At 39.4% G+C, this 14,892-nt stretch overlaps 2 protein-coding genes across 3 annotated transcripts; one reads left to right on the top strand and one right to left on the bottom strand.

Moving 5' to 3' along the window:
• The first annotated feature begins 320 nt into the window (after positions 1-320).
• On the top strand, positions 321-5,815 carry gtpbp6 (GTP binding protein 6 (putative)). Its single transcript, XM_022218997.2, has 10 exons — positions 321-1,029; positions 1,113-1,250; positions 2,274-2,344; positions 2,429-2,559; positions 2,945-3,015; positions 3,330-3,488; positions 3,569-3,777; positions 4,896-5,044; positions 5,355-5,507; positions 5,601-5,815. The coding sequence occupies exons 1-10, from the start codon at positions 630-632 to the stop codon at positions 5,725-5,727; spliced, it is 1,608 nt and encodes a 535-aa protein (XP_022074689.1). The 5' UTR covers positions 321-629; the 3' UTR covers positions 5,728-5,815.
• On the bottom strand, positions 5,184-12,942 carry si:dkey-66a8.7 (PI-PLC X domain-containing protein 1). Of its 2 annotated transcripts, XM_022218998.2 has the most exons (6): positions 12,517-12,942; positions 9,876-10,012; positions 7,734-7,862; positions 7,506-7,661; positions 7,237-7,420; positions 5,184-6,271 (listed from the first exon to the last, which is right to left on the bottom strand). In XM_022218998.2, the coding sequence occupies exons 1-6, from the start codon at positions 12,596-12,598 to the stop codon at positions 6,006-6,008; spliced, it is 954 nt and encodes a 317-aa protein (XP_022074690.1). In that variant the 5' UTR covers positions 12,599-12,942; the 3' UTR covers positions 5,184-6,005. The 2 variants fall into 2 exon arrangements, with proteins under 2 accessions (XP_022074690.1, XP_051803445.1); XM_051947485.1 differs by lacking the exon at positions 7,734-7,862.
• Positions 12,943-14,892: the final 1,950 nt, after the last annotated feature.

The following is a 14,892-nucleotide window of genomic DNA, read 5'->3' as shown; positions in this document are numbered from 1 at the left end:
TGTTTTGCAGTTTTTTAAAGTAAGACTTTCTAATTGATCAAAAATTTTAAAAAACCAAGCTTACAAAGGAAATGACATAACAGGAAGCGATACCGAAAGCTACTAAAACCATCGCTTCCCTGAGTTTTGCCTTCCAGGAAGCGACTTCCTAACGGTCTGTGATCCAAAATCCACTGTACTTGTTTTTAATCGCCAAATATAAATCCTAGTCGGCGCTATTGTGCATTCATTTAACATTATTTGGCTTAATTGCAGTTTAGTGAAAAATCTGTAAAGAAACGTTTCCTGCAAGACAAAACACCAGGATGCAAGTGACAATTCCGTCCAACTCCAAAACACCACAGCGCATGTGCAAGCGCTAAAACAGGCTGCTGTGTTTTTCCCAAGGAGAGCTTATCTTTTAGTTTATTTATTGCGTGGAAAAACCATTTAAACAGCGAAACAGAAGCACTCGCAGTAGGTGGCAGTGTGAGCTTTCCGGTTAGCTTGTTAGCCGTTTGAGAGCCAGAAGGACGTTAACGGCGCTGATGTGTGCTCCGTCACTGGTGGCTTTAGTGTTATGATTGAAAGTGATTGTTGGACTTTATTGCAGTGCAGATGACACTATTCAGAGAGCTCCCTGAGGCAACATGACAGCACTGCAGAGGATTCATTCATGGCTGCCTCTCCTGCAGCGACCCTGGACATCCAGCTGTCAGAGAGCAGCAGCATCCTGCAGACTGCTCCACACCCATCACCATGCAGCTGCAGTCAACACTGTCCAACAACACTTCAACAGAGGGGTGTTCACCTTGCAGTCCAGGACGTTTGGGCTCTCTGCCTGCACACTGAAAAGCACAGATGACTTCAGTAATCATCACACTGGATATTCAGAAGAGGATGACGAGGAAGAAGACTTCCTGGAGGACAGAGAGGTGGAGGAGCTGTTCCAGCAGCAGATTCCTGCAGGCGTCGGAGACGGACAGCAGGGAGTGTTCATTGTCCACCCTGATGTGAAGTGGGGAAGGAGGAAGCAACATCTCACCACCGGTAACAAGACAAACATGCTTAAATGAAAATGATGGGGGGGGTCAGAGGGTTTCTTTTCAGATTTATACCTGTTGCATGTGCAGCTGAGCTGATGGTGGCTGAGGCTGTGGGGCTCGTGAACACCTTAGACAACTGGACAGTGGTGGACAAGATCATCCTCTCCACCAAGACCCCAGAGAAGAAGAGGATATTTGGGAAAGGCAACTTCCAGTCTCTCACAGGTACTGTGTGATCCCAGTGTTCACCTGTGGGTCTGTACATTTTATCAGTTCATAATAATCATCTGTTCCTAAGAGCAGGAGGCAACTGAACTCATTTTTGTCTCTTCAAGACATTCTTCCTCTCATCTAAGAGGTTTCCTCAAATGGGGACTAATGGGGAATCCCGGGCGTTTATTGACACCCCTAAGTCTAATGACTCATGATCCATTAACAATCCAAAACTCAAATGATTTAAGGTTTGACTGACTATGAAACTGCCTGTGGAGGGACGTTGGGTGATTCACTAAAACTAGTGCTTCCCACCTGATCCCCTCGGAAATAGCCTTTATTTTACAATAGCTTTAGTATATTTAACGAAGCCATGCAAACTCTTACAATCATACCCAAAATATTGTCAAAGTCCAAGCCCCTTAAAGTACACAGAGGTGGGTTGAAATTTTGCATTTTGGCTCTTTTATAACTTCGTATGGACAGAAGATAGAACTTAAAATGTTCAGGGCTAAAAAATACATTTGAGATTTGTTAAAACTGCAACTGAATCAGTTTTATATTCACTCCAGGAGTCACAATCTAAATCCACAATTCTTTTTGTTGAGTAGTTTTTTTTCTATAACCAATTTTTAGCATCATATTTTAAATAGGAAAAACTGCACAAGTTACAGACAATGATGTAGAGTAATAGGAACCAGTAGCGTGAATATGTTGTCTGTTTTTGTGTAATTTATGAGACAAAATTTAAAAAAAATGCATTTTAGGTAAACTTTTAAGGGACTTATGGTCTGTAACACAAGTTATAGTGTATATGAAGTGTCATTTATTGTTACAGTTTGATTCACCTCTCATCTTGTAGCCATGGTGTCAAAACAAATTTCTAACAAGCATATGTGCAATTCACCACTACTCATTTAGAACAGAGAAAACTACTTGGATTAGAGTTGGTTTCTACTGAAGCACTTATGATTAAAATAACCTGAATGTCTGTGATTATACACAAACTTTAATCATGTGCGTTTTCCCTTTCAGAGAAAATCAGGCAAACAGCAGGAATCACTGCTGTGTTTGTGAATGTTGAGCGTCTGTCCCCTTTGTCTGAGGTGAGCTTTTCTAAGGGTTACTTTCTGGCTGTGGTTTGTCAGAGATTTCATGTGCTGACATTTGTTTTTCAAAAATCTGTTCAGAGGGAGTTTGAGGAAACCTGGGGGGTGAAAGTCTTTGACAGATACTCGGTTGTTCTTCACATTTTCCGCTGCAACGCTAGAACCAAAGAGGCCAAATTACAGATCTCGCTGGCAGAGATCCCCTTGTTAAGGTAAGTAACTGAATGAAATTTTCCGTCATTTAAATATTTTTGCACTTTTTTCACGCTTGTAGACTTATAGATGAAACAATACCTCTGACAGGAGAGTGTCGGCTCTCTTCAGCACTTGGTCTTTTAATCTATAAAATGTGAATTATGAGTGCAACCAACCCTGAATCGATAGTAGAAAGCATAATTTATAATTGCATTCACATACATTCTGTTATGTTTTGAATTGACATCTGGTGTTTCCTTGACATACATGAAGACGTTTACACCTTACGTTGATCCCGAAAAGACAAAACATTTATTTTTAAAAAGCTTTGAGCAATTAAGATTGTTTCAGTCTGATTTCATGATGCCTAATTGTTTGAATTTTACCTCACTTCAATGGCAGATCTCGTCTAAAAAATGAAATGGCAAACTTGGACCAGCAGGGTGGAGGGTCGAGATACATCGGCGGCTCAGGTAACAGAACATTCACAATAGATACTAAGTAGCAACAATTCATTGATTAATCAGTTAGTCTAAAATGAAAATTTACTCCTGTATCCCCATTTCAGACAGTAAACTGAACATCTTTAAGCTGTAGACTAAACAAGACACTTGAGGCTGTAATGTTGGGCTTTGAGGAACACTGTTTGACACCATATTTCACAATTTTTTGAGATTTAACAGATTCATGGACAATAAAAATGATCTGATCCACTGCGGATACTAATCTAATTGTGTTTTTTGAGCCTGTTATGGTCAACGTTCCTCTTGCTGAATGGCCTTTACAGGTGAGACTCTGTACGAGGTCCAGCAGAGACTGTTAAAGGAGCGAGAGATGAAGATTCGCTCAGCGCTGGAAAAGCTTCGTAAAAAGAGGCACCTGCTGCGATCTCAGCGTAAACGCAAGGAGTTCCCAGTTGTGTCTGTCTTAGGATACACCAACTGTGGTGAGAGACACGCCCCATTAGATTCAGTGTTTTATGATAATGCAGTGTTGAGTGTTCATTTTTTCCCTTCATCTGTGTAGGAAAAACAACTCTGATCAAAGCTCTGACTGGTGACAGCGGCCTTCAGCCCAGGAACCAGCTCTTTGCAACCCTGGATGTCACCGTTCACGCCGGCCAGCTGCCCAGTCGCATGACTGTCCTGTACGTGGACACCATCGGTTTCTTATCCCAGCTGCCCCACCAGCTCATCGAGTCCTTCTCTGCCACCCTGGAGGACATTAAGCACTCTGTACATGCTCAAATTTTACCTCACATTTGCATCCATGTGGTTTACAGTCTGAAGAGCACACAACTTCCTCTGTTCTTTAACAGCCCTTATTAGTCTTTTTGGGTTTTCCCCTTTCTATCAGTGTGTTATATAGCTGCTTATTTGCAAACTTACAAAGCCCACGCCCAATGGAGTTATTCTCTTTCCGTGTTCCTTACCTGCCTGGAACGCCTCATTTGAAGTCGAGACCTTTCTTCCATTAATTACCTGTGGCACCATGGAAAACATTTATATGATGTCTAGCAACGAGTTTGGCCGCTAAGCCAAGAATGAGCAGCGTTCTCTTATTCCAAGATTATTTCCTTGCTAAAACTGCTTCTACTAGAGCTATACCGCTTTGACTGTACTCATAGATCTGAAGCTACAATGTGTAACCAATATTAAACCAATTATTCCGATATTATAGACCAAACAGAGCAGACTGCTTTTCAGGGAAGGAAGCTTCAAAGAGCCAAGAGCTAAAACAATGTGTTTTTTTACATTCATACATGCAAACATATTGGATGATACACCTGTAAATGTGCATAATGCAGTAGATGTCGTGCACAAAATAGAGAAATCAGGATAACGGAATCCCATAAAGAGCAGTTGTCTCATTTATACTGATTGGCTACAGCAATAAAACCACCTGACACCTGTGGTCTCTGCTCTGGACAGCGGATCCTTTAGGTCCAGTGGGTTGTGGGGCCTCTGTGGATCAGGCTTTTTCTATGGCATTGTGAGAATACTCAATCAGGTTAGGATCTGTGGAGTTTGGAGGTTAGATTAATGCCTTGGGCTCTTGATGGAGTGATTTTTGTTTGGCTGCTGTTGCTATGAGCAGACAGTCTGCAACGTTTGATGATGATACATGTCAAAGTTCCATCCAAGTAAATGCTAGGATCCAAGGTTTCCCTGCAGAACATCGTATTGTGACGAGATGATCAATGTTATTCAGTCAGTCCGTGGTTTTAATGCTGTGGCTGACTGGTATATAGAAAGCGTAGAGATATCTACTGATGAAATGTGGGACGTTCAGCTCATTTTTTACAGTGACTTTAGGAGTAGAGTTGCTGACTTAGTGCTCATCTTCCTTCCAGGATCTGCTGGTTCACGTCAGAGACATCAGTCATCCAGAGACGGTTAATCAGAAGGCCAACGTACTGAATGTCCTGCAGAACCTGCAAATCCCCGACAGGCTGATGAGCTCCATGATAGAAGTCCACAATAAAACCGATCTCATCGACAGGTATGCAAGAGCAAAACTCCTGTCGCAGGTACACATATTATTCTGTTTAAGTTCAATTTATTACAGAGAAGATCAAGTTTATCCTCGGGGGGGGGGGGAAACATTTTTTTTTAAATGAAACCATCTGTTGACATACATAAAAGAGCTAAAATGCACATTTAATGGTAGAATGTCTCAATGCAGAGCAACATTTAGTCACAGCATGACAAGTTGGAAAGACAGACACAAATCGCCTCCAGAGAGCCCACAGTCATTTCTGTTATTATGAGTGGCAGCGTTTTATTGATCTGTTTTTCTTTGTGTCTATCAGCTATCAGCCTGCAGAGCCCGGCGCTCTGCCCATCTCTGCCCTGGAGGAGCGAGGCCTGGATGAGCTGCAGCGAGCAGTGGAAGAGCAGATTTTAAAGTCTACAGGGAAACAAATTTTAGACCTCACAGTTAACCTCAGCACTCCTCAGCTCAGGTGAGAGCGCTGATCTGTTCCTGTCAGCGTATCATGATTATTACCGTTTAGAATAGCAAAGCATCTGTGGTAAGCGTGCATTCTCATCCACAGCTGGCTGTACAAAGAAGCAACCGTTCAGGACGTGCAGGTGAACGCAGACGAAGGATCGGCTGTTGTCAGAGTCATCATCAGCGCCGCCGCTCACGGACGCTACAGGAAACTGTTCGAAGGCAGATAATAGCAGCTGCGGGAGCAGTTAAGGACTGCAAACTGTACCATAAGATGATATGTTATTGCTGTACAGTATATTAAAATACCTGAAGATACACATTTGTAACAGTTTAAGGTATTTTCTTGTAAACATACACTGATGGCACATAATAGATTTAGATAAAAAAATATACTGAATGTAAGAAATACAGAAACTGCAGATAAAAATCAGCGATGATTACATTTCATATAAATTGAGAGAAGCTAAGTAAAAATCCAATGAGGTAAGATGTGTGTGAGTCACAGCTAATATTGCTTCTTTATCTGGATGGAATTCCTCCGTCGCAGTTTTTGGTTCAGTGCGATCACTTGAGAGCAGAGCGGAAGGGGCCCAACAAAGTCTCCAGCGATGATGTTGAGGCTTTTGGGGTCCGATCCAGGTATCTGCTCCTCCACCCATTTACTCAAACTGTCCCAGTTGCTGTAGGTCAACGTCCGCAGGGATTCCTTCCGGTTCTTGGCAATGTAACACCTATCAGCTGTCAGGTTCAGGCCAGAGACAAAGAATCCCTCTGACGAAAAGGAAAAGACGCCAGGAAATACACTTAATGAGCTTTAATCCTCTGAATCCCAAAACCTAAGTTTGAAAGACATGTTGTCTTTTTAAAAAATACAAAAGTTACACCATTTATCAGAGCCTGAAACAGTGAAAACAAACCATCGCTGTTTCAGCTTTCCAGCGGTCCTTGAGCTGCTTATCTGTCAGAAAACTTAACCAAATTGTATGTGTTTTGCTCCTGTCACATTTTTCCTCCTGTGGGCTCAACACAGAGTCCTGCACCTCTATGGAAACAGCACAACCATGGGTAGAAACAGAAATAAAAAAATGTATATTGTGCAGGATTACACAGGTGTAATGTCATGAATTATAAGAAAGAAAATCAGAAAAAAACTACAATCACCAAACAACAGTTTATCCAAGTGTCCACAGGTATTACTGATATTGGGGGAAAAAATGCTGATTCTTCATCGTACAGATATTTTTTTTTACCCAGATTTTTAAATTGTTTCTCTGCTCTTTTTGGCTGAACTGCCGGCTGAACTGCCGGTTGTGTAAAACACAACCGGCAGTTCAGCCAAAAAGTCTCAGAATTTTTGTCATGTGACTGTCGGTCACAGCTGAGTCAGTCAAGGCTTCACAGTTACGTTGAGGAGGGCAGATTTTTTTTAATAAGACATGTAGAGTCACCATTGTTTCCTGCATTGGTAACATTTGTGGGAATTTGGAAAACTGCTGTACATCTTTATTCCAGGTTTCTCCGTTTTTGTAAAATGAATCAAAACAGTGGTCATTTATGACTTTCTGAGTTCTCTCTACTTCTCGTCATGGTCGCTCTGTTTCCATAAAGGTGCAGGACTTTTTATTGAAGTGAAAAATGAGGTCAGAGTGAATAAAAATGTGACAAAGAATGCCCAGAAACCGCTTGGAGTTCAGAAGGTTAACGTTACACATTCTACAGTCCAAGGTCAAACTCACCTGGACGTCCCTGCTGCTTGTTCCACTCCAAGTAACTGATCACTCCTTGTGCAGTGGGCTTGTTGGCCCACCAGTAAGGGATGGCAGGCCACAGCTCCTGATGTCTCGCTGCGACCTGGGAGTCGTAGGACAGAATGACCTGGTAACCAGATGCCCAAAGGTTCCTCAAGGTCAGGACTGATTCCTGGGGAGGTGGAGGAACGGTTACATGCTGTAAGGGGCTGTGCTGTTTTTAAACAATGTATCACTTATATGCAGAGAAAACTGACCTTCTGGGGACACAGTTTGGAGCCGAACAGCTTCTTCAGGGAGTAAATGAAGGATTCATGGCGTGCGTCGTCCATTCCCTCCAAATGGCTGCAAGCGAGGATAACAATCTCCTTTGGGTGAGACTTCAGCCAGGTGGCAACAGACACAAGGGTTTCCTGTAGAGAAAGGAAATCAGCTGTGAGCAATATGACACTTTAAACTGAAGCCTTTGCTTAAATTAAACTCACCAAAACTGTTAAATGTGTGTATATGACATGTGTGAAGTACAGGTCGCTGGATGAATCGTGAGGTTTATGTGCAACACGGAGGTCAAAGAAGCGAATCCCCATCGACAGCTGCTCCTCGATGCTTTTATCCTGAAGGGAAAAGACTATAAATCTCAGTGAATTGTGACAATTATGACAATCAGATGTATCATTTAACAGTAGCTGATATATCATGTATCGAGTAACACAAGTACATGTTCTATCTAAGAGGAGATTCTTATATTCACGTTCACGTAGCACTTAGCTGTAAAGCAGCTGTTTGAAGAAAATCTGCCTTTTTTGTGGGGAATCAAAATTGTTTTTGCAGACAAGTTAAAGGAGAAGTGTGTAGGATTTAGTGGCATTGAACAGTAAGACTGCAGACTGAGACCACCTGAATGCCCCTCACTTCACCTCTTTTCCAGAGCACTTGCTGTTTCCAGTGTTTACTTTTGCAGACTGACAGGAGGCCAGAAACCAGTTAATAAAGAAATAACATAATATTTTTCATAAAAGTAATTAAATGTTAAAGGCATGTAACTTATCTGTCTTTTAATTTACTTTAAAATGAACTGAGTAACAAGGGGCATTATTAAGGACTTAATATGCGGACAAATATAAAACATGCCAGCGTTAATAATTTGTTTAATTTATTCAGCCAGCCCTCTATCGTTGGTATGTTTTTTCTTGCTGGATACAATCTGAATATTAGAAGCTGCGTTTCCATAAAACTGACATTTTTTAAAGTTAACACTTGAAATATTGCAAAAGAAGGGGGGGGGGGGGGGACATGTTTGTAATAAGCACAGTAGAAGAAGAAGAAACAAAGAAAACTTTGGTCATCTATGAAAGAAAAAATGTTGAGTCTCCAGTCATTAGACGCTGTTTTCAATCAGGACAGCTGCAATCATTCTTCCACGTCAGCTGATATTAATTAAGTTTCATGCTGTCTGAACACTAAAACGTCAGAAGCAACAGCTGATCAGCCATGTAAGCTGAATGTTTAGGAGGTCAGAACTTATTTGAAAGAGGCGTTTCCATCTCCCATTGTGCAGATTAAGTCAGACTAAGTTAAAAACTATCTTAAGAAAGCACAAAAAACAGTTTCAAAATTGTAGTCTTACTTTCAGGTAATTATTAACCAACAAAAACATCCATCCATTATCTTTACACTGCTTTTTAGGCTCAGGGGGGGGGCTGGAGTCTATCCCAGCTGACTTAGGGTGAAGGCAGGAGACACTCTGGACAGACACCAGTCTATGACAGGACGACACATAGAGACAATCACATTCACACCTACAATTTAGAGTAATCACCAATTAACCTCAGCATGTTTTTGGACTGTGAGAGGAAGCTGGAGAAAACAGGAGCAGAAAGATCCCAGGTCGGGAAACAAACCGGGATCTTCTAGCTGTGAGGTGACAGTGCAGCCTGCCAGTGAAAATATAATTACATACATTATATTAAATATTGCTATTAAATCCCTCTAAATCCTCCACATTGTTTTTTTAAAGGTGCTAAAATCAAAATTTTTAAATTTCCAATGAAACTGACCAAGTCTTTGCTGTCAGAGTCCTTCCTCCTAAACGGACAGTAATTATTGTAATAACTTAAACTGTTTTATCTTTCTTTTATCTATCTATTCTACTGTTTATTACTTAAAATATGTTTTAACACTAAAGCACTTTGTAACTTTGTGCTTTATAAATGAACTTTATTATTACTATTACTCAAATGTGAAAGCCGTTTCCAGTATTGAGGAACCGAAGTAAGTTCTTAAAAGCCGTCCTGACCCTGCAGTTCCTCTAATCTCTGCAGAGTGGTTTAGAGAGTTTCTTCTCATTGTTTGGTTTTCCGTCTCAAAAGCCTGACCTTTCGGTTCACTTTATCCACTCAGCAACTCCATTTCTAGTTACAGCCAGCAGCTATTTACAGCGGAAAAAAAACATCTTGTCTCTTCAAACTTTGGACCATGCTGTTCAACCATCAGCTGATATCTGAGTCTGACTGCAATGACACCCACAACAGTCAGCCACAGATGTGCTCACGTCACTCTGACATAATAATGATCAGCATGAGTTGTCTGGTTGTTGCCGTATCTTTGATTTTTAAGACCATACAGACCTGTGTGGTGGCCCATTTGAAAATGATCGGCCTTGTGAAACAGTAGAAAAGTCCATCCAGGACCCGGAAAAAGTCTGACTCCGACCTGAGCAGAGGAGAGTTTATGTCCAGACAGTAGCTCATAGCATCATGGCTCCCTGAGTGAACAGACACAATAAAATGGTAGAAGTTAAGAAACTGGTTTCAGTTAAAGCTACAAACACTCCTTCCTCTGTACCTGAAGTCTTGTTTGATGGTATTTTTTAATCACGTTTGATTATTTTAATTACTGTAGTGTGTCTGTGTGTGGTGAAGATTGATCTGATCTTAATAACCAGAATAAATGAAGAAATTAATGATACAAGTACTTAAATTTTTTACTTAATAGCACCACAGTGTAAAAATACTCCATTCCAATTTTATTTTATTTTTTTTATTTTAATTCCTCCTTAAGTAAAAACAGAAACAGAATCACTAAATGTACTCGAAAGAATAAAAATAAGACAGAATCTGTCAGCAGAATGGAACCATTTTATGGAGACCCCAAGATAACAAAAGCAGATTTTTCACACAAGATTACAGCGATTTTAATGTAAATCTCCAGGTATAAGTGGTCACATGGCCATAAAAGCTGCTGTGGATTGGTATGAGATTTCATTTTATTGAGTTTTTCTTGAACAAAACCAGGCCACAGCTCACTCTGCTCATCAGGTAGATCAGCTGCACCTGTGATGAGGAGCTCAGCTGTTGGTGATCAGCCTGACTGGCGTCTATATAAAGAGAGCATTTCTGATGCCCGTCTCATGTGGGGAGGGGGTTCAGGAGATTCAGCACCTTCAGCTGACTCTTTTGGGGGAAAGTTTGAGTGTCTGAATGTGAGACTCAAGTTTTTTTTCCTCAAACAACTAACAAAACTAGTGAGTCCCACATAAGCTGTTTTGGGGTCATAACCTTCAGTTGTTGTCCTTTTGGTAGATTCAGGGCACTAGCTGGGACAAATCTCATTATCTTCGAGAAAACAAAACCCATGTTTCCTTTTAACCCCATTTTGAGTGTGCATTTTTTTAGTTTCCCCATTTCCAACCTTACATATCTTGTGCTGTTTTCTGGGGGGGAGGAAGCACAACAAAGTCTGCATCAGCAATACGTGTGAGGCTTTAATGCTTTTATATGCCGATCATGTGCTTTATGTATAACACTGCAGTCTGTTGTTGTGAAATAAATGTCATTATAAAGGGGAAAGTACAATTTTTCCCTCTGAAATGTAGTTGAGTACAGCTGTAAAGTGGCATGGGCACTAAAGCATTTCAACATTATACTTAAAGTACTTGAGTAAATGCAGTTGTTCTAGTTTTTCTTCCACCACTGACTGGTGTCCACATGTTAAAAGCTGGACAGTAATGATTTTGATGGCTTCAATTTAAAAAAAAAAATGCCTTGAATGTCAGGTGAATAATAAAGATTTCTGAGATTTGTACATATGTTACTTCCATCACGTCTTCTTTGGACGAATGGAAAGAAAACACTGAAAATACATGTTTCGCTGTTTATATTATTATTGTTTGTCTCTTGAGGTCCATAGATTTCAGTTTTTTTATTCAGTGTCCCAAAAAATTTGACATAATTTCATCACCTAATAATTTGTTTGCTCAAAAAGTGTGATCGTTTTTATTTCCCTGTTTTCAGGAACAGACATGTATTGTCTTTGTAGAATAAACCATTTTATGTCCAAAATAAATCCTATTAAGTATCATTTCTCCTGACCTTGTAGTCACTGTGATACAGACATCTCAAATGATGTCAGTTTCTTAGGACACCCTATATACATATATATATATATATATATATATATATATATATATATATTTAATGGTCATATCCTCAAAATAAGTTTATTTTTTAAGGAGCACCAAACTTTCCAGTTTTATTAAGATTTTTACATCTCCAGCCTGATTTATGGAACACTTAATGCCAAAAAACATGGTGAAAATGTGTTTTTTCCAGCTGTTTGCCATATTTTCTGATTTACTGAATGATAAAAATCCCCCTTTTGAACAACCTCTGATTCTAAAATGTCGACATGACATCTTGAATTTTTAAGCTGGCTTAAAATCAGATTTTTGCTGTGGGGGTTAAATTTAAATTAGGGACTTTTGATCTATCTATATCTATCTATATACACACGCTACCAGTCGTAGATTAAAACCGAAGACATCAAAACTATGAAAGAATATATATATAATTATGTTGTAAACAAAAAAGTGTTCATCTTCAGTATTAAACTACAATGTAGAAAATACTACGAATAAATAAAAAACACTAAACTTTTGACTGGTATGTTATATAACCCATTTGCATATTTAAACACAATATTTCAGAGCATTTGTAATACAATAAATCAGAGGAAGCTTCTGAGGGATGTCTGTCAGATACCCTGTGCTGCCGTGGTGTGTCCCCTTCAATAAAATCCAGTCCATTAAGCTAACTGATTGATTTAATTAAATAGTAGTTTCAGCTCCAATGAACACAATTAAACAGCAGAAATACATCAGTGTGGAGTACAATTATTGAACATTGGGTGCATTAAGCTCCAACATGCTGTTAAATCACGAATACTCTGTGCTACGTTAGGAGTTAACACGGGAACAGATGAAACAAGTACCAGGTATGGCCAGGTCTGTAAGGGAAACGTCCCACAGCTCCTCGGGTAAAGCGGACATCCAGTCCTGGCAGCTGAGCTCCATGTCGCTCCGTCTGACCTGCAGGACTCTCAGAGGAAGCAGGTCCGAGGTGCAGAAGTGAGAAACTTGATTAAAGTGATCATCCTATCTGCCTTCATGTGACCCCTCAGTGATCGACCGCAGACTTCAGGGAAGGAGGCGAACTCTGAGTTTCCTGGTTTGCCCTGAGCGGTTGACTGACAGCTGACTGGGTTACAGGAGAAGCCGGTAGGTTAACTCGAGAAGGTCGCTTTAGTAAACTAAACTGCTTATTTCTGTCCGCATTAAAACGCACATTATTTACAGCTAGCTTTAGCTTTAGCCTAGCAAACCAACATCTTTATCAAAATACCCTCCATACCGGTGCTGTGACGTAGGTAAATGGGGCGGGGCTTGTCATTTAAATCACAAAAAAAGAAAACGTACAAAAAACAATAATAATAATAATAATAAATAAATAAAAATAATGCTCTAATTAAAATTTTAAAACATACTTTGACACATTTCCGTTCATGAGTTTTTTTTGTTTGTTTGTTTTTTGGCATGGAAAAATATCAAACAAAAATCAAAAATATACACATGTACACTGTTTTGAAATAAAATAATAATAATGAAAATCAGTTCATTGTGCTGGCCCTTTTCACAAATGTTGGGAATGCCCGAGCATTTCTCAACTGCGGTCAAGCCAGCCGCCTCTCGTTTCTCCGTGGTCAAGCCAGCCGCTCCTACATTTTCAGTGCGCTCTTATCGTCAGCTTACGGTAAATGCACGACCGCGCATCAACTATTTCCGGTTTAAAAAATAAAGCGTTGCATTCGCAGATGTATTATACAGGGATGTTTTAAGTAACTGACTCAGCTTAACTGTTAACTATCGAATTGTACGGCTAATATTTACACTAAATAAATAGCTTGAAGTATAAGAAGCTGAAAACTTGTTTATCTATCTGTCTGTCTGTCTGTCTTAAAAATTGTGAATTCAAATAAAAAGTGATGTGTGTCATCCCAGTGATCTATTAGTGTGATAATAAAATAAACCTCAGTCGAAAAGTCACATGATCTGGACCGAAATGAGAAGACATGCTGATATTTACATTAAAAAATGTTTAATTTTTTGCTTTAAAATCTTTTAAGCCAAACTATTTCTTCTTCTTTGGCGTATGCTGACCAGGTAAGGTAGCATTGGGATTCTGCATTAGTTTGGGGTCAATACGTCACATGACCTGAGAGCTATTGAGCAAAAAAGCTAATATTTACTGTCAAAAAACTGTTAAAAATCAATAATGTTCTAAAATCAAATATAAATTGCCGTATGTTGACCATCTTTAGTAGCACTATCATTCTGCATTAGTTTGGGGTCAATAAGTCACATGACCTGAGAGCTATTGAGCTAAAATGCTAATATTTACTGTAAAAAAACTGTTAAAAATCAATAAAGACCAGAAATCAAATATCAATTGGCGTATGTTGACCATCCTTAGTAGCACTATCATTCTGCATTAGTTTGGGGTCAATACGTCACATGACCTGAGAGCTATTGAGCTAAAATGCTAATATTTACTATAAAAAACTGTTAAAAATCAATAAAGACCAGAAATAAAATATAAATTGCCGTATGTTGACCATCTTTAGCAGCACTATCATTCTGCACTGGTTTGGGGTCAATAAGTCACATGACCTGAGAGCTATTGAGCTAAAATGCTAATATTTACTGTTAAAAATCAATTATGTCCTAAAATCAAATATAAATTGGCGTATGTTGACCATCTTTAGTAGCACTATCATTCTGCATTAGTTTGGGGTCAATACATCACATGACCTGAGAGCTATTGAGCTAAAATGCTAATATTTACTGTAAAAAACTGTTAAAAATCAATAAAGACCAGAAATCAAATATCAATTGGCGTATGTTGACCATCCTTAGTAGCACTATCATTCTGCATTAGTTTGGGGTCAATACGTCACATGACCTGAGAGCTATTGAGCAAAAAAGCTAATATTTACTGTAAAAAAAACTGTTAAAAATCAATAAAGACCAGAAATCAAATATAAATTGCCGTATGTTGACCATCTTTAGTAGCACTATCATTCTGCACCGGTTTGGGGTCAATACGTCACTTGACCTGCGAGCTACTGAGCTAAAATGCTAATACTTACTGTAAAAAATTAATAATAAATTCATTAAGTATCCAAATGGTATAAAAAGTGCTGTGTCTTGATCAGTCTGTTTCATACTATAATCCCAAATAGATTTGGAGTCTTTGGGTCACATGACTTCGTAGCTATTGAGCTAAAATGCTAATACTTACTGTAAAAAAT

The sequence above is a fragment of the Acanthochromis polyacanthus genome, chromosome 4, assembly GCF_021347895.1.
Source record: "Acanthochromis polyacanthus isolate Apoly-LR-REF ecotype Palm Island chromosome 4, KAUST_Apoly_ChrSc, whole genome shotgun sequence".
Classification (NCBI taxonomy): Eukaryota; Metazoa; Chordata; class Actinopteri; family Pomacentridae; genus Acanthochromis; species Acanthochromis polyacanthus.
The sequence above is the reverse complement of the archived record's forward strand: the minus strand, read 5'-3'. Positions and strand labels throughout refer to the sequence as shown.